General features: G+C 41.2%; 1 protein-coding gene across 1 annotated transcript in view; it reads left to right on the top strand.

Moving 5' to 3' along the window:
- The window catches only part of LOC147136560 (E3 ubiquitin-protein ligase SH3RF3-like), an 82,279-nt gene that overhangs the window by 51,309 nt on the left and 10,279 nt on the right, over positions 1-20,691 (top strand). The window contains exons 3-7 of the mRNA XM_086052378.1: positions 3,158-3,253; positions 9,006-9,320; positions 10,538-10,653; positions 13,210-13,380; positions 18,170-18,441. Of these exons, the coding sequence (XP_085908504.1) occupies positions 3,158-3,253; positions 9,006-9,320; positions 10,538-10,653; positions 13,210-13,380; positions 18,170-18,441 (970 nt within the window). The remainder of the gene's footprint in view (positions 1-3,157; positions 3,254-9,005; positions 9,321-10,537; positions 10,654-13,209; positions 13,381-18,169; positions 18,442-20,691) is intronic.

Genomic DNA, 20,691 nt, shown 5'->3' with positions numbered 1-20,691 from the left:
CAACAAGACACTTTTATCCAGAATTAGAGAGAGCTTTGTTCGGGCCACTTTGATACTTACCGATACCGAACGCCTCATCTCTTTGGATATAAGGTCATTGTCATCTGCGTGATCAAACTGAAGCCGGTAATTAACATTGTGGGTGGGAACGGAGATAACAGCTCGCCTTTTAAGAACACATGATTGCGGAAGTGAGGGACCACTTTGGAATACTGAAAGACACAAGTCATCGCAGTAGAATGCTGTGGTTTTACAGTTGCCAACTCGAAACGTATCAATTATCTCCTGAATTAATTGATCTTCTTTATTGAGAAAACGTTACACTGAAAGACTGCAGCATTGGCCATCATTGAGCAACTCAGAGACCCATAACTGAACCTCGACAAATTTGTTTGGAAGCATATTAAGAGCGTTTAAATGACAACAGGGAAATCACCAAACTAATTGTCGGAACTCACATCTCTTTTGCGCCGCACATACGACGGTGAGCGCCACGAATGGACGCTTACCTCGTTACGTTTTAGAAGCTTTTTGCATACAATTGGATACAGGACAGTTTTGGTCCATTGTTAAAGATGCCAGTGTGAGTGTTAAGTGAACCATTGCCAAACGTGTGATGCAACGGCCACCATGCTAGCATTGTTTTCTCCTTTGATGCAGTCCAGACAAGCAAATTATGAATAAAATATGTTGGCTTGCAAAATAATTATCAACACAGTATAAAAGTTGGCACAATAACACAAAAGCTATTCCAAGTCCTTTCATGGTTTTTGGGTTGGTTTTTTTTCACACTTTCAACACTTTCAAATGAATGAAATGTTCACGTCATCTTGATTTGACTAAATTATACTCTCTGTGTTCCTCTGAAAAGGTCGGGAGGGAACGGTGAGAACAAAATGAGAGAGCGTGCTCCTCCATAAGCATGTTCCCAGGCCCGGTTTGGTGTAAACAGTAATTTCGACACTCTGTTCTGTTTTGTCGCTCAAAGCTTATCATTTTATTCCTGCTCTTACACAGGCTAGTTTGCGAAAGGCTCCTGACCTCCCCGTTCTGAAAACGTAATTACATTGTACTGCACAAATCACAGCAGGTGCTGTACAATATGATGTCCAAACACTCATCCTGATGTGCACGTTGTTGTTGTTTTTTTTTCTTTTTTTAATTTTTATTTAAGGGCTAAGTGAATCAACAGGTAGACGATAGAAGTTGACACTGAGCTGTATATGCACTTCCCCGCCGCGTGCAGAATGTGTGTTGCAAAACCAGTGTGTGTGTGATTGTTTTCTCAGTGGGAAAGGTAATTACTCACTATGACTGATACAAAGTCATTTAGCAGGATTACATTATCACTGCCGCACTAATGGTCTAGCCAAGACCCGCAAATTCACGTGTTGAGAGCAAAACACACGTGTGTGGAGAGCGCGTGTGTTTGTGTGAAGTGAAAGGAGCCATCACGTCTCTGTTGTGTTTTATGGGATATTACAAAGAAACGTTTATCAGATGTACAGTACACAGTGGACAGATCAACTGGAATAAATACCACACACGCTATTGGACTTGTTGGTAGTGTATGCCGAACTCCCTGGCTTGACATACACTTTTTCTCCATGTGTCAGTCTTATGCATTCAAGCGCTGAGCCGTTTGGACCATGTCGACTAAGAACATTCCTTCACGCGCACCCCAAAATACAGCTTTGTCTTCGGGTGGTTACCCTCACGTTTCCAAAAATATCATCTTTAACCGAACTCAAAGTGTACCATGACCTATACAAGGCTCCAGTCTATAGCGGGTGCTCAAAAAAGAACAGCCGTGTAAAACAAGCGTGTACTTATTCTGCGTCGTAAGTATGAGGCGGTTTTCAATGCTCTTTGTCGGATGATGTCAAAACGACGCGGTTGTAGACAGTAGCATTGTTCTTTTGCTATAAATATGATTTCATCAAGCTATTTCTTTGGGATTACATGTAATTTCTCAAGGAATGCTGTCACCGCTTTGGCGTAAAATGTCTGCAGTGGTGCCTAGAGATTACATTTAGGAATTAAATTTGTTCCATGACCATGCTTGTAAAGCAAAACATTTCAAATATTTCCCTGTTGAAATGAGTGGAAATGCCATTAATTCCTTCCAGACTCCCCCCAAAAATAACAAAAAATGTTTTTTTTTAATATATATGATAATGACATAATTAAATAGAATGTAAATGAAATGTAACAGTTTTTCCGACGCTTGCTTCAATTAAATTGATGTGCTGCTCCTTCAGTTGTGTGTGCCTTGTTCACCATGGGCCAGTATAATACAAGTAGAGAGTGACTCAGACAGTCAGTCAGTTTACATGTCTAGCCCCACCATTTCTGTTCAAATATCCATTGCTTAAAGGTTTTTAAGTTATTAGACTTATCTAGTTGCAACCACAACAACACAAATGTTATTAGTTAGCTCCTTCTGTTGCATTTCCTATATATGTGTTAGCATTAAGCTAGCGGACTTTAAAGCGGAAGTCAACCCAAACATATTTTTTTCAAGACGGCTGACCTGTTTTCTGAATCTGAGCCGCGATTGGTCGTTGTGAGCGGTCGTGATGTCATTTTCAGTCGACAGAAGACAAAATGGCCGCCAACAGAGATGGGTAAAAACGAGTGCATTTTGCTGCTTAACTCTTATTCCACAAACGCAAAATTAATCAGAATGCCGTGTTTCAACTAGCGGGCCTGCTGGGATCATATTCTTGAAAAAAATATCTTTGGGTTGACTTCCGCTTTAAGGCAAAGTTATGCGGTTGTTTTAACTGCATGTTTAATTCTCTTTATTTTATGTTTAGTTTGACAGTAAACCTAAACTGGGAGTGGCAAAGAACAGCTTGAAGAATGTTCACTATCTGTCAAACTGCAACGTGTTCGTAGCTCAAGTTTTTAGCTTGTCTTTCAAGAAACGTTGTCATTCGTCTCTTGTCACTCATATTTCAAGCCACAACTCTGAATGATGTTTTGTTTATATTTTTGCATATTTTATTGTGATTTGAATTTACATGCAAACTGTTTGAGCGATGACAATATGCAAAATAATTTAATCGTACTGCACAGTGATATGAATTGATTTAACTGTTGCCGTGTGTTTGTGTTTTGTACGTGTGTATGTGTGTTTCTGCCATCTCTTCAGGATGAAGTCCTGACAGTAATCAGGAGGGTGGATGAAAACTGGGCAGAAGGCATGCTCGGCGACAAGATTGGTATCTTCCCCATCCTCTACGTGGAGGTAAACCTACAGACATCGCACACAAAAAACTAACAATCTAAAAGGCACGATACACAATATAAAAAAAAAAAATCCTTCAATTGAACTGAGTAACCAAACTACTGATTTTTGATAGACAGTAAATACACTGTCGCTCTTGTATTGGCTCACATTAGATTTTGTAGGTGTACCACATTGGCCATAGAAGGTATGCTAAAAAAAAAAATAAAGAAGGAAATGAATTACTGTACAACTTGAGACTTTACCAGTATAGGCATGTTAGTCTTTCAAAATCATGGTCACGTCACGTTGTGAATTTTTCTGCCATGGCCCACACATACTCAAAAGTCTGCTATCCATCAATCCGAGGGGTTCCTTTTAAATCGAGATACATCAATAATGTAGACCTCTCCATCATTCTGAAACAGCAGGGGCACGAAGACATGTCGAGGGGATGTGTGCGTGCGTGCGTGCGTGTGTGTGCGTGGCTGCAGTAAGCACCAACGAGCCTAATGAATGGGACCCAGCTGGACTGCAGCTGGTGTTTGTGTGTACAAAATAGAATAATCGGATGCATTTCCAAATCATTTGACAGGATGGTCAATATCGTCCAGATGTAAAGATGATTACATTTTAGAACCATTATCTCCAAAAGGGGTGATATGACAAAGGAACCATTATGGAGCCTCTGTCTTTTAAGGATGATTGGCGGGTTGTTGGCAGCCATTTGTAACTTTCTAAAGTCATGTTATACGTTTCTGCCATTTTGTATGTCTATATTGACATCATTATTAAGTGTGTATTGCTCCTTGGGAGATTGAATGTGTGTATCGTCAGGATATGGTGTGGGATTTGTAAATGTGGAGCAGTTTCTAAAAGACTGGAGGATGTTGGCGGCATATCAGAAGATAATGGTTAGTGTTTTTCACGGCAGGCAATAAGCACTCTTGTGTTTTTTGGTTTTTTTTTTACATTTTTTTTATGCAGTGTTTTGGTAGCACCAGCTCAAGAGGATGAGATGTAAAAGGTTGCTTCAGGGTGTGAGGACTTTGAAACGATTTAACCTTCCCATTCCCTGGCTGTGTAAGAGTACAAGCAGTGGGTGGTGGTAAGAGTGCAGCAATGGTTCATTTTCTGGTTCTTAGTGTTTGCTGCGCTGCTTTGAGCCTGCTCGTAATCAGTGATGGATGTGAACAGGACGGATTGAGTCACTGCAGAGGATAATAGAATAGAATAGAATAGAACTGCCTGCCAATCATTAGGGCAAGAACTAATGTGCAGTGAATGAAGGGGTAACCGTGCGTTTCCATGCAAGAAAAAGTTACATTTTTTTGTCCTATGTGTGGAAATGTATGGCCCACATTGTATTCTGCTCTCATATTCTTGGAGAACTTTGCAATATAAAAAACAAATGTTTTTGTCGTATTAGGAGGGGCACAAATTACATATTGTTATATATTTATATAATGCATTTATATACAATGTAACTCAATATGCTTCACATAGTTACAAAACAATATTTAAAGGTAACTGTTTAAGGCAAAAGAATTTAGGAGATTTGAAAAAAATATAGGATGTTTTAAAGTAGAGAAATAAGTAGTTCACTAAAATTACAAAAAATAATTTACAGTGCTAGAACATGATTTTGGAACAATTTCTGATAAAAATTCTATAAAAGAGTGTAGTTTTTAACCTGGAGTCAGCTGTGATTACTCCCACATCGGTGCAGACCTACCTGTTTCAGATCCACCAGCCTGCACTTATCTGCTAAATTCCCAACACCCAGTCTAACCCGCCCCGGTGCAGAGTTGCGCCAATTTAGGCCGTTCACAAAAAAAAAAAAGAGCACTTATTGTTGTAGAAACACTTCATTACAAAAAATAGATCATATTTCTTATGCGCCACTATCAAGTCATGCAGACTGTTTAACAAAAATGAGAACACGTTTTTTTGTTTTCTTTTTTTAACTCAACCTTTAAACGACCCTTGTTGATGACGGTCCTTCTTTACAATAAGTGCTTGTATTAGATTATCATTTGATGCTTTTTGAACTAAGCAATATGCTGGCATACTGATGTTTTGCACAACTTAAGAGTGCTTTGTTTTTTCCAGCAATTTGGGAGTTGAATTCAAGAGCATCCATATTTGGATTTGAAAGCATTACAAACAGCCCTCCGCAATGATTGAATGAAGTAAAACGTTTGATGAAAAGAGACATTTGAGAGACGAGTGCGTGTCTCGTAAAGTGTCAAGGTTGAGGGTTTTGGTGGCAAAACGCTGGAGGACCCGAGTGCAGGGAGGCAAGGAGTGCAGGAGTGTCCAAATGAATTTATTTCCATAAAACAAAAAAGGCCAACAAGTAATGTGGAATCAAAAAGTACTTAAAAAAAAACCCACAATGAAACCAAAACACCAGTAAAGGAAGAATGACGTGACAAAGGTTACATGACCACTGACATCAACATACGGAAACAACGAAGCAACAAAGACTGACAGAAAACAGGGAACTGAATACAAGACAACTGACGAGGACAACGAGGCACACCTGGACAAGACACAAGTGGCTAAAAGGAGCTGATTGGTAGCCACAAGGGAACAGTTGTGTGTGGAGGGGGACTAACAAGCAAGACAAGACAACGAAATGGAACACAGGGAAAATGTGCAACAAAAGTAAATCGAATCAAAACAAAATCAACCAAAACAGCGCTCATGACATTAAGTTCACTAATGTCTCAATTTTGTGGACTCGAGGGAAGTACATAAAAAGGATCTTTGAGCTATGTGCATGCCTGTGTATGCAGTCAGCCTATTCTCCGTGCAGATATCAGCCCATAGCTTTGACTCCTGCTATGATTCACCTTCTGAGTCAAATTGAAAGAGTTATCTCAAAGCATTGTAGCTATACCCTTGGATTTTTTTTTTTTTTTTTTCAGCCAAGTAAAGAATTGTTTCTATCAGGCATATCTTTCTCCCGCTCTCTCTCCGCCACACACACCTTTATCGCCTTCACTGCAGTGATGACCGGGCACTATTGCGGTGCCAGGCGAGTGTGCGTCTGCATATAGTCGGTAAAAATGACTTGATTAGTTTTGATAAGTTCTGAGAGAGCGGGTGTGTGTTGTCTCACTGACCTTCTGTGTCTGGGGAGTACGTCTACGTGTCCTCGAGTCTATCCCATGAGAATCGCAGCTTCAATCCATCATGCTCATTAGCATATGATTTGGCTTGATTAGCATATTTATTAATATGGAAATGGCGCCTATATAGGTTGTTCTTGTACACAGTTCCCCTTTCTCTCTTAAAATTCTCCACTTTTCCCTCCAGGGAGTGTTTGTAGAGTCTTAGGTGAAGCTGAGCTAAGATAACTGAAGTTTGTCAGAGGGCAAAAGCTGATGTTGTCTCTTACTGTTTTACTTTATGTACGGCTACTCCTGAGTGTGTGCTTGTGTTTATAGTCTCCTGGAAATTAATGCAAGTCAATTGGATGTCCGCTAAAGCGATGCAGGTGCTTAACAAGAACCTATTTTACTTGCGAAGTCTTCATTAATTAAATGGGGACTTTTAACGCGCCTGCACCTGCTTGCAATTTGATCGTCTACTTGAACAGCTTCCAATGCTTTAACACTTTGGGAGAAAAAAAGTGTGTACTTCAGCACCTGTGCTGTTTCCAGCCCGCTATCGCCATCCCCCAGTAAGCCCAGCCTTCTCCAATTGGTGAGTGCAAGCAAGCGCTTCATCCTTGAGGATGATAACGCAGGCCGCAGAGTAGGCCTACATGCAAGAAGAAAAAAAAAAGTTTGGTTTTTTTTTGTTGTTTTTTTTTTTTAAAGGCTGAGTTCAGCAATATCAATATGTTCTGTACTTGAAACTGAAGAGTTGTGCTTACTGCTGCTGAAAACACAAGGGTTTTTTTTTCTATTCTGCGTTGGCTATTTTTACATAAAAGTTTTGTCACAGCACATTAAGCAGCCAAATCGGAAAAGTCACAAAACGTTTTCCCTTATTTTGTTTTTAAACTGCAGTCCCTTGCAGTAGGTTATGCCAATGTCGGCATACAGTTACATTGATATTAAGGTTTGGCTCTCCAGCCAGACCAGTCATCCCCATGCTTGAGTGTGGAGTTAGCAAGCGAACTGATATCAATAATCTATTGTTGAGCAGCGTGGCCGCACATCAAGACTGAACAAAGAAAGATTTTAATGAGTTGATCAAAGCCACCTTGCGAGTTGATGCTTAGAGCATTCCAGCTGCGATATTTATGGTGGGTTATATTGGCACTAGCGGCCTATTTTTATTTCTTTATTTTCAACGTTTGTTTATGATGCCCACGCTAACCGGGCAGCATTAACACAAGCCATTGGAGTTTTTTTTTTTTTTTTTAACTAAACTAAGATGTGGTGTGCCAAGTGCAAAGTATCTCTGTCAGAGCTGAAATATACAACATGAGACAAGTGCACATGAATGGTCACATCAGAGAAAACATGTCATGGATTGACAGCTCGTGGCAAAATTCAAACGAGGCAGCGAGAGCCTTGGAAAACGAAGGCCGCGGTCGATCGGACTTGTGTTATGACGCCTGACACTGCTACGGTAACATCATCTGCCTAAACCAGCACAAAGCCCCGTCACTGATGAGCACATTGTCCGCCAAGCTGTGCTGGACAAGTTGCTCGTTTGTATTCAACTCATTCCCGCAGCCGCGGTCGAACGTTTTGGCTTCTTCAGCTGGCCAGCATTCACGTCCCTGTTGTTGTTAAACAACTGTGCAATGTGGCAGCCAGTCACAGCGATGGAGCGAACTTGGATTGCGAAGATTTGCCACTTGTGCCGGTGAGAATGAGCTGATTGTGTACCAGAGCTCAAATGACCAACACAGATTAGGAACTGAGAGATCCTCTCATTCCCAGCGCTGGCAGACAGTCTGATATCTCTGCCCGGGACAATATGCCCGTATTATAACTGAACTAGAAATATGCTACATGTCTTGTGCAGTAGAGCTCATTATTTGTCCTCCACATAGGAACATAAATGGTGTAAATATGTCTGGAACTGACTTGCTTGAGTCATGACCTCAACCCCATCAAACAGCTTTTTACCCTTTTGCACCAATGGTCAAAAAAAATCCCCACAGACACATCTGACAGCTTGTAGAAAGTATTCACAGGCGAGTCAAGGACAGCTGCAAAGGGGTGTAGCAATAACCAGGTGTTCCATAAATATAATTACATCATACTTTGACAGAGCTTTTTGGACTTATTTTACACCATTTAAAAGGATCCTGGTCATTTCTAACATGAGAAAAATGGTCTACAATTTGCTCCGAATATGGCCAGGATTTGATTATTGTGAGTGTATATACGCAACTAACTGGCAAAATTCTGCCCCAGTATGCAAAGAATAATCACCCACGTTATTGAAACTGAGAGCTACTTCTTGGGTACTGATTAATGCGAAGGCCTACCATGCGTTGCAGCATTAAATCATGATGCCCAAACCTAATTATGCCGTTACTCTGTTTGTATAATGTTCACGATCCGAGAGTCTTATTTTTTACTTGTTGATTTTGATGCACGCTTCTGAAATAACATCATCGTTGCATCCGCTAGCCTTTCCGCACAAATGGTTTGGTCATGCGCTACAATGCTGACCTTTGAACTGTGCTAGGGTTTCTTTCAATACTCAAGCACTGCACGGATTGCCCTTTGTGAGCACACACTTCAAGACCAAAACCGAACACTACTCACCATGTCCTCCCCTTGTCCCCTCACCTCAGTTAAACGAAACGGCAAAGCAGCTGATGGAAATCGACAAGCCGGCGACGACGACGACTAGCGTGCCAGGCCCGAGCTCGGAGCCGTCCCCGTTGGGTCCCTGCTCTCTCGGCCCCTCCCCCAGCACCTCGCCTTCCAATGGAAACGGCTCGGGACATCGGAGGGGCGAGGGGAAGAAAAACGCAAAGAAGAGGCATTCGTTCTCAGCTCTTTCCGTCACCCAGCGAGCGGCCCAGTTCAACAACAGACACAGTATGGAGATCTCCCACCCGGTCCTCATCAGCTCATCTGACCCGAGGGCCGCCGCACGCATCCAGGTTCGCGCACTCACACAGCCACAAGCAGTCCCGATGCACTCAAATATTGATGCAATTAATAATTCCAAAGGGTTCACTTTTTCTTGGGTGGGCCAAAATCATCCAAATCATTATATAAGACACGTTTGGAAAGTAAAAATAAAAAAAATGAAATGATAATCTTGTCTCAGTCCACTCATAAATATGCTTAAGCAATGTGAAATCTGCAGGGTGGTAAAGATTAAAGCGGGAGTCAACCCAAGCATATTTTTTTTAAGAATATGTTCCCATCAGGCCCACTAGTTGAAAAACAGCATTCTGATTAATTTTGCGTTTGTGGAATATAAATTAAGTAGCAAAATGCACTTGTTTTTAGAAATCTCTGGGGGTGGCCATTTTGTCTTCTGTCGACTGAAAATGACATCACAACTGCTTACAACGACCAATCACAGCTGACCTGTTCTCTGAATCTGAGCCGATTGGTCATTGTGAGCAGTTGTGATGTTATTTTAAGTCGACAGAAGACAAAATGGCCGCCCCCAGAGATGGCTAAAAACGAGTGGATTAACACTTATTCTAAAAACGCAATATTTATCAGAATGCCCTGTTTCAACTAGGGGGCTTGCGCAAAACATATTCTTGAAAAAAATATGCTTGCGTTGACTTCGGCTTTAAGGTTTGCAAAAAAAAATTAAAATCACAATTGACAAAGTTCATATCGGAAGCTTCTAGTGAAACGGATGCAGAATGTTGCAGTGTTGACGGAGGATTTTTTTTTTTTTAATTTGAATTGGTTTTAACTGCCTTTTTGGCTGAAGAATGTGGTGACCATTCTCAGTTTTATGCCTATTCCATTTTGTTATCTTGTTTTATATGCCCATAATTTGTAAGTGACAAGCGGACTGGTTCAGAATAATGCATACTACACAGACGCAATTTCCATATTCACCAGTATGTGAATAGATATACTGCCTAAAAAATAATACAGCTTTTTAACATCACTGATATATTTCCCAATTACTAAGTCTGACAGTTCCATTTAAATAAAATATTTGCCATGTTTTTTATATCGCTATAGCCCAGAGTTACTTACAGTTTGCCTCTGGTTGCTTCTATACTCGTACTCAATGTGTTTTTGTCACCGCTGGTGAACACCCAGGATGCATTTGGAGGTGCAGACACATACGGAATATTCCGTTCTTGCCTCAAAGCGTTTGCTACTTTCCGCATGCCTTCAGGATGCATCGTCCCCAGGTCCCTCCCCCTCCTCGGCAGGGGTACTGGTGCCCCCAAAAGTGGCATCGATAACCTCTGAGCTGTTGGCCCATGCGAAGGTGCAGCTGCCTCTCAACATGTGAGTAAGCCTGGATTTCCCCTCCGTTGCTCCTGTTTTGTTGAATATCAATATGTCTTGATATGTAAGGTTCACTTTAGATGCCATTTTCTTGCAAGGATTATAAAGCATTTCCTCCATTCTGCCCAGAGATATTGGCCGTGTTCCACTATTTCTACTACTAACAACTACTCCTCCACCATGACACTGAGAAAGGCCTTTAAAAGCAACTTTGAAAGACAGAAAAATGCAATAACGCACTGTGGCCTTGGCTGTATAAAGCACCGTTTCAAAATAAGACTTATGACTTACACTCACTGGCATATGCACTACATTTTCTTTTATCCTTAGACTTGTTTTACATGAAGAAATTCACCAAAGTCAAGAGGAGGCATGATCGTTCAATATGGAAATAACACAGTTCATCACTGGGCATATATAGACAAACAAACGTTCACACTCACAGTCCCGCCGTCACTGAGTAGGAATTGGACCCTTACTGCCTGCACAGAATTCAAATGAGTGAACTACTATACTATCAGTGAACTACTGCACTAGGAAATGCCAAATTTGTACAACATTTAAAGAGGGGAAATCAACCCAAACATATTTTTTTCAAGAATATGTTCCTAGCAGGCTCATTAGTTTATATACGGTATCCTGATTAATGTTGCGTTTGTGGGATGTGAGTTAAGCAGTAAAATCCACTCCGGTTTAGCCATCTCAGGGGGTGGCCATTTTGTCACTTCTGTCGACTGAAAATGACATCACAGTTGCTCAGGGCTCAAGTAACAACCACGGCTCAGCTTCAGAAAACAGGTCAGCCGTGATTGGACGTTACCTGAGCAACTCGGATGTCATTTTCAGTCGACAGAAGTGACAAAATGGCCGCTCCCTGAGATGGCTAAAAACGGGTGGATTAACTCTTATTCCACAAACGCAATATTTATCAGAATGCCTTGTTTCAACTTGTGGGCTTGCATAGAACATAGTCTAGAAAAAAATATGTTTGGGTTGACGTCCACTTTAAGACACTTTTTTTTTTTTTTTGTTAAATGTGCTTGCATTTTTCATTTAATCTGCCCTGTTGCGGCGTCATGACTCAGTGGTGGAGTGGTCGTTTCCCAACCCAAAGGTTGAAGGATCGATCCCCGGCCATTGCGACCATGTCGAAGCATCCTTGAGCAAGTTACTGAAGTTCCTCCTGATGCTGCGTCCTCAGTAGGTAGATGAGGTAGATTGTGACGCGCTTTGAGTACCAAAGGTAGAAAAGCGCTGTACAAGTGACAGCCTATTTACCATTGACTTTTCTTATCTTTAGTTATGTGAGTGCTAACAAGCCTTGTTCACGAAGTTTTAACTTTGCTACACTAGAAGTGATGCATCAACATTCATTCATAATATCAAGTTTCCATCACTTCAGCAGACTTACCTTAACTGTCGTCTAACCTTTCCCCAAATGTGAAACAAGACATCACCCCGCATTTTCGGCCTGCGTCTCCTGGGCATTTGAGTCTCACACACGTCCGGAGTGAGTTGGTACTGCTGATGAGGGTGGACGTTTCAATCTTGACCAGGCAACTATTCCTGTTGCCATGGGAAGACAGAATACGATCCCCACATCTGTTACCATGGCAACCTGGAGGCAGCCTATAGAGCTGGTTTACTCTAGTCTCGTCGTTTGCCCTCACCATCAACGACGACTACAATGACAACAACAACAGCAGAAGCGCATTTGTATGTTAAGTAGATACAGTTCAAAATATTTTATACAGTAAGAGAAAGCTGCAACTGCAAATACTAATTCCTGTTTGTAAGAGTTTAGCACCATTACCAACATTCCATATTCTTTGGCGGGTAAAACAAAAGTCCACTCTATGCTCTTTGTAAGCCTTTTGCTTTTATTTTCATCTTTTGAGGTTTTACAGAGTAGATGATTATAAGGAGAACATCTGATACAGGTAGCTCATTAGTTTGGAAAATTGATGCAAACCACCTTTCTTGTCAGGTAGTGATTCTCAAAAGTGTGTTACGGGTACTACTGGTGGTACACAGGCTTCCTCTCGTGGTACGCAAAATAATCACGGAATCAAATTTGAATAAAAGAAGATAAAGTTCAGTTGTATTTAACTTTTAGGTACAATACATTTGAATTTAATCTTCAAGAAAGGTTTATTTCTGAATATTTATTTAGGTTGTATTTAACTAATGCACAATCCATTTTACCTGAATCATTTACTGCAAAGTGCACTCTTTAAAACCATAGTAGTTTTTTTTTTCATCGATTAACATGAATACTTTATTGTTGTTTTGGATCGTGGTGATATTTTTACTTTATTATTCTTTGAAAGTTTCCCCTGCTAGGTAGAGCAATTATACTGTAGTCATGCTTCTCTCCACATGCATAAGAAAAATCCCACGTGTCTCTTCTTTGAAGTGTTTATGTTTAATGTTTGCGCTTTATGTCACATGCGTCTTAATGGTGGGTGTGAAGAATAACTCGCATTAATCTTGTGTAGCTGCCAGCTCGTCACTGCTTGCTCTTTACACATTATTTCTTATACTTTTATTTCTCAGCTACCTTGCGCTTTACGCCTACAAGCCTCAGAAGGCTGACGAGCTTGAACTTCGAAAGGGGGAGATGTACCGGGTGACTGAGAAGTGTCAAGACGGTTGGTTCAAAGGCACCTCACTGAGAACGGCTGCGTCTGGCGTCTTCCCGGGGAACTACGTCACCCCCGTGTCCAGGTCGGTCACAGCCATCCTCACATTTTTTTACCTTGACGTATTGAGTTGGTCACAGTAGAAATATTGACTCTTGTCCATAAAAACAATCTCCCGTTGAAGGAGAAACAAATAAGAGAATTGGACTTTTCAACACTTTAAAAAAGTTTGAAACAATGGGCTCTTACCACTTTAATTGAATGCTGAATTTTAATTTTGGACACAACTGTGTCTAGCAAACCTTGGCTCCCGCTGAATTACACTTTTCATTTATTGTGCAGATCCATGTATGTGGCGCATGCAGCAGACATTTAATCAATTAGGATCACCCCGCTACATCGACAAATTTGCCAAACAATAAAGCATGAGTTGGCTATCAAAACTTAATGACTAATGCTAACACTGTAAATTACACTGATGCTATGCTTAAATAGGAAGTACCACTGGTCGAAACACGGCATTACGATTAAATGTTGTGTTTGTGGAATATAAGTTAAGCGGTAAAATCCACCTGTACTTGCACCTCTTGTACATCTCACCTGAACCCTGAGCAACTGTGTTGTCATTTTCAGTGGACAGAAGTGACAAAATGGCCGCCCCCGGAGATTGTTAAAAACAGGTGGCTTTTTCTGCTTAACGGGGGAGTCAACCCAAACATATTTCCCTCAAGAATATGTTCAAGAATATGAAACACGGCATTCTGATTCATATTGCGTTTGTGGAATATGAGTTCAGCAGCAAAATCTACCCGTTTTAGCCGTATCAAGGGGGCGGCCATTTTGTCACTTCTGTCGACTGAAAATGACATCACAACTGCTCAGGGCTCAGAAAACCACCAATCATGGCTCAGCTTCAGAAAACACTTGAGCCGTGATTGCTCATTACCTGAACCCTGAGCAGTTGTGATGTCATTGTCAGTCGACAGAAGTGACAAAATGGCCGCCCCCAGAGGGGGCTAAAAACGGGTTGATTAACTCTTATTCCACAAACAGAATGCCTTGTTTCAACCAGTGGACCTGCATAGAACATGTGCTTTTTTAAAAAAAAATTGTTTGGGTTGACTTCCCCCATAACTCATTTTCCACAAACGCAATATTAATCAAAATGCTGTGTTTAGTGGAGGCCCATAGAAGATAAAGAATGACTTTATCATCATTGCGCAAGTACAACAAAATTGAGGTATGCAGTCGTCCTCAAGGTGCCAGCAATTAAAAATATAAAACCAATAAATCAGACAATTGAAAGGAATAGCTACAAAAAACCATACAGATAAATAGAGTAACATAAACACAGGATTTACATACAATATTCAAATGCACCATCTACAACTGATAGTGTTCAATCTGTGAGGATCCACTGTCTTGTCTGTCTTTCTGGTGCTACCACACACTGAGAGTAGATCATTACCACCGCCATCATCATCATTATCATAAAATTGTTATTACCGCTGCTGTTAGCATTCAAACCCAACTACGCGGCGCTGTTAAAACCGCTTGAGATTAAAAAGGTAAGTGCGCTGAGGTCATAGTTGTATATTTGTTCATTTTTATCGCCGTCGTCATTCCTTTGAGGAGGTCCGCATTTCGAGCGGCTTATCTGCATTCTGCCCCATGATGCAGTGAGAGACTGTGAACGGGGGAGAAACAAAAGCCGAGCAGCGTAGGAATAATAGAAAACACAAGCGAGAGGAAGATAATGAAGACTCGGGGAACGGCAGGAAGAAAATGAGGCATGAAAGCAGTGAGGTAGAGGATGAAACCACGCGACGGCGGGGTGGGTGGTTGGACAAACAAAAAGGTGAAAGGAGGCAAAGAAATGAGAGTGCCGAGACTAGAGAAGGATGGGATGAAAAGGAAAATAACCCAGGAACACTTAACACTCCGTTGTATGCATTGTCTATGGCAATAATTAGTGGGGTGGAGGGTACAATCAAATGAGACCATTTGTTATATTTGCACAAGAAGTACACTCGCTCTTTCCGGCGCTTCCCTCCTCCATACTTACGACGCTGCGAGGATTCTCATTATGATGAGGAGAGACCGACACTTAATTGACTGACTGTGTTTTCCGAAAACATTAACTAGATGCTCACCTTTAATTTGAAATATAGTCTTGTCCGCATTCAATATTTCTTGCAGTTTTGTTTCCACTATTGATTTTATGTTGGGCTGGTTTGGATTCATTGTTTGTTTCTTCAAAGCTTCCCTGTTTGTCTGAGTGTATTTATTTCACCATTTTCAATTCTGTGCCAAAATGGTTGACAAGGTTGTTGTGTTGCTTTTTTTGTTGTTGTTGTTGTTCCCATTCTGTCACATTTAGTAGGTATTAATTTAGATGTAGTGTTGTGCTAAATTACTGTATGTACTCGTCCTCACTTGCATGTTTCCTTGTGTTTATTTGGAAGAGTATTGTCAAGTTTACATAACAAGACCTTCTCCTCAGGGATCAGGCGTGCATGTTGATTGCGCCTCATTTGAGCATATTGAATATCCAAAGTCAGCAAAGGTCCAAGTTTTGGATGTCGCCAATCGATTATGCTGAGTTATACTCGTGTGCTGTAAGGTGCCTACTCAGAAAATGGTCAAGGCCCACAATCATGAATAAATAAATAATGTTCAAATCGTACGATTGAAAATCTTTGTGTGCGTGGTCAACACCGAGTTCAGCAAAGCCACGAGCTCCATGATTGCGACATGAGAAGGAATGATAGCCAATTAGGAGGGCGACGTGAAAAGCAGCAGGTTGCATTGATTATTTTGTGTAAGTCATTCACCGCAATAACAATAAGAGTGAGAAGACTTTGCAACAGCAATGCGGTTTCGAGTGGCGTGCGATACCACAAGATTTGGTATCGATGCGATACCAAGTGATTACCGACATTACCATTAATGTCGATGCTGATATGTTTTAATAATAAAGGTTGGCACAAAAAAAAAAAAATCTGAATGAATTTTCATGAACTTTAAGTGTTTTTTAAAAAAAAATTTCTTTACATTTTGAATTTGTTAAAAACCATAAACAGATTTGGGTGAAGTTTTGCATCAAGGGGTAAGGTAGCACTGCATACAGGAGATAAACATAAACTAATACAATATCCATCTAATGACACTTGTATTGATTATCATCAATATCAACATTGGTGTCATTTTTATCAATATTTTGATCCATCTGCCCGCTGGTATATTTAATAATTTCTCCTATCGTTATATTTCTTTTTCGTATTTCTTCTTTGGCGCAACACTGCCTCTCACAGGTCAGTCTTGGTACTGCGACAGACATTTTGTCCGGTGGGGTACTCCCGATTGTCAGCGGAGATATCGTTATGTGTGTGCTGTGCTGCGTTTGCGATCCTGAGGAAGAAGACTTGCAGATATTTTTTCTCATCGTGTGTGAGTCTGCTCACATTTTCTAATAAAAGTCTGTGTGCGTGTACCACGCTTTAGTGAGTGGCTTTATCCAATCCATTACCTGACCATGACCGCAACAATCACAACAAATATGTTTATCATAAACCTAAAACCATTCAAGTTCCCCTTCAAAAGTGTCTGTCAAGCCTGTTTTGCTGGAGGATCGTGTAATAGCGCACGTTAAAAATCCATCCACCGCCATGCCTTGCGGGTTCATACATAACTTTACAATATCAGCTTAATGTCACCCTAGTGTGGGATATTTTTGAGGGAGCTCTTCCAGCTGTCCCACTTACACGAGCATCAATGCAACGACGGCCGCTGCCGCTATTGCCGGCGTATTGACATAACATTCTGTTCCGCCTCTCCATCTCTGTGCAGTTTACTCAAAAGGGCAATAGCCCTGATGGGAAAAAGCTGTGTACACAGGGCTTTAGCGAGGTCCGGCCAAAATATTCTTTCTGCAAGCGTCACCTTTATAGATGCTTTAAAACTCGAGTTGCTTCGCGCACAAGATGGAGCTCATAACTCTCGTATATGACTGGAAGTCAATGGGCAGCAATAAGAGGGCGGATGGCGCAGTCAATGCAGTTCAGCTCACCGGGCTGCCATTCATTATTCGGCAGACAGAAACACGAGCCACTTGCCACGTCATATAGTATATGTGAGAAACTGTAAGTGGCGATGCTGGGTTTTTTGTTTTTTTTTTTTGCTGATGTGGTTTTGACACAACAATGGCGGTTTGAGATGGGAAACCAAGTGGAGGTTTTGGAAAATGTTGCCATTATTGTGAAAACAGTCCTCTGTAAAAGGAAGTCATCACAACCCAAACAACAATGATAGCAAGAATGCTAGCTAGCGGCTTAAAGCGGAAGTCAACCCAAACATTTTTTTTTTACATTTTCTATGCAGACCCACTAGTAGAAACACAGCATTCTGATTAATATTGTGTTTGTGGAATATGAGTCAAGCAACAAAATAAACCCATTTTTAGCCATCTCCGGGGGCGGCCATTTTGTCACTTCTGTCGACTGAAAATGACATCACACACCCTCAGGGCTTAGTTAACGACCAATCATAGCTCAGCTTCAGAAAACAGGTGAGCATCTTTTGCTTTTTGTTTGCCAGTAAACTTCAACTGGGACTGGTAATTAATTTTAATTCATTAATTTTTTTTTTTGAAGCATCTGCCCATCAGCCCATTGCTTGTTGTGAAGTAAGCTAAGTCGTACCTCCACCAATCTCGTATATACTGTAAGCAATTGCTTTTGTATAAGAATTTTTTTACTATTCGCTGCAGGTAGCCTAAAAATGATTGTTCCTTGCGGGATTAGAGTCCCTCCCAATTTTGTGTGTCAAGACTTCACAATCCAATGACAAGTAACTCTCTTTTTTCTGTTTCAAAGGGCCACATTCGGAGTTGGTGCAACGCGGGGCTCGTGTTTGTCCAGTCCAGGAAACGGAGGAGGTGGTGGTGGTGGTTGTAGTCAGGTCAGCGGTAAAATCTCGGACCCCTCTTCTCCAGGGTCCCCGGGGCCCTCTTCGTCCCGTCCCTCCACGCCGCTGATCAACTGCGTCAGTCCCGCCTCATCGCCGCAGACTGCAGCCGCGCAGCTGAAGAACTGCCTGCGCTCCGGTCAGCATTCGGTCAACCAGACACGCACCTCAATGCAGCTGGGTAAGCACAACGGACCCCCATTTTTAATCAATACTCATTTCAAATCTTTGCGCGACCACATTCAAATGGCACCAAACGCCGGATTTATGCAACTTTCAGATTCGCTGTAAAGTCACATCCCAAAGTGAGATGATCCATCCCAATTGAGCTGAGGTGCGTGTCACAGATTTTAGCCGCGACGATTTTCTGTGCTGTCATTAAGGCAACATAAACCGTCATCAGTGTCATGACATAATACAATCCCTGCGATCGGCACCCTGCTGCGCATCTTAAGCTGTTTCTGGCTGAGTGGCCTGTCTGCCCACTAAGGCCCGTGTAATCAGCGCACACTTCAAACCAATGAATACACGCGTCGTCACCTTTGCACAATTGTGCTGCCCCATCGGCCGGAAAATGTTTTGACGGATGCTCAAATGAATGCAGAATGTCTGCAAGGCTGTGGAAAGTCATTATGACAACAGGATGATTTTATGTTTCGAGACGACATGGATGGGTTTCGTTTTCAGTTCTGGGACAAAAGCAACTTTACAGTGGAACATATACAGTCAAAGCTAATCAATTGCAGGACACTTACTGACTTCTGCTTAGGTTTCGACCAATTTTCCAATAGGACGTAATGAGAATTTGAAATGTATTGCATGGTCAAACATCCTCATCAAAAATGATTTATGAACTCATTCACTGCCAGACATTTTCAGACCCTCTTTTACCAAAAAATTGAAAAAAATATCAATAAATTCCTGGGATTGAATGGCTGGACTTTGAAAAGACGAATAAATATGTCAATGGCAGTGAATGAGTCAAGTAGTATTTTAACATTTAAGTGTTAATACCAAGATGTTAAAAATGCTATTTTATGGTGTAATAAAACGCGGATTACTTTTCAGAGAATATTCAATTTGCCTCTTATTATGATTTTCAACTTACTGTATCGTACTTAACAGCAAGCAGGCCACATTATGTTCTATTTCCAATTCAGTGGTCACCATCACATATTTCTGTTTTTCAAAGATTTTATAGACACATGAATATGAATATAAATATAATAAAATATCAAATAAAATAAATCTACATAAAATCTTTCGAAGTTTTAAACAAATCAGTATTCATATAGCTAAACCAAGTCACTCTCTGAAGTCCAGGTCTACTTTTCACTCTTGTTTGCATTAGCAAATAAAATCTCACCTATGTTTGATGCATTCTCAACCGGCATTCTGAAGCTCCGGATAAGCAGCTAAAAATGTAGATTCCCCCAAAAATGATTCAACTAAATCCACCATGTGCTTCAAGGTTGTCTAGTAATGCTTTAACACTCAGCTCCGGGAATAATCTCTGGCTCCACAAACGTGAGCATGTTGCTCTTTTATGTCAATTTACTTTTAGGTGCTGACATTGTAATTCTATGGCGCTTATTTATTAATGAGCAGAGAAAAAGCCTGCATGTTCCTGCTTCCAAATCGCCAGTCACCACAGGCAATCGGCGACATATTCAGTCGATTGGTTAATTTTGTCACAGGTCAGTCTTGAACTGCGCCACGCTTGTTGTGTGAGTTAGTTCACAATGTTAAACAGCCTTGCTGGACCTGAGGCCATGTTCACACACTGAGCTTGGAAAAGCACTGGCAAGGCATTGAGGTTTGATTAAAAAATAATAATAATAATAACCGAGACACTATGAGGAAAAATACAAACTTGGTTAAACGAATGAGTGATTTGTCTAGCATCTTAAAATACATACATCGGCAGAGAAGGCAACACGTGCCAAATACTGTGAAACCGTGGAGGAAGAGGTAGCAGAGCTAAACAAAGGCAAACCCGAAAACCGCTTTAAAATAGAAACATTGCCGCTCTGTTGGCGCTGTAGGGCAGAGTTGGCAGCAAGTTAATGAACCTTGGCAGGTCTGCATGGCATGTGAGGATGATGCGGAGCAGGTGTGGTAGGAGTGTTGTGTTAAGACACACACAGCAGCACAGCACCGCTTGACACGAAAAGACTGGGCCGCACAAAGGAACGCACCGCTGAATGACATCACTTTGTTTTTTTGTGTTCTATGGAGGCGTAATGACAGAGCCTCTTGCCTCTTGCTTTTTCTCTCGGTCTCTGGCTGTGTCATTCCCATACGCACTCTGGACTACATTACAAAGCAGCAGGCCACTTTGAGTACTGCAGTGTTATACAGCAGGTGGCGTGTGTGTTGTGTGTGTGTGTGTGTTTTTTTTCTGGTGTGTGACAGTTTTAAGGCAGCTACT

This window comes from Filicampus tigris, chromosome 14 (assembly GCF_054856515.1).
Source record: "Filicampus tigris isolate MCC_2025a chromosome 14, RoL_Ftig_1.0, whole genome shotgun sequence".
Taxonomy (NCBI): domain Eukaryota; kingdom Metazoa; phylum Chordata; class Actinopteri; order Syngnathiformes; family Syngnathidae; genus Filicampus; species Filicampus tigris.
This window is presented reverse-complemented; position numbering and strand designations above follow the sequence as displayed.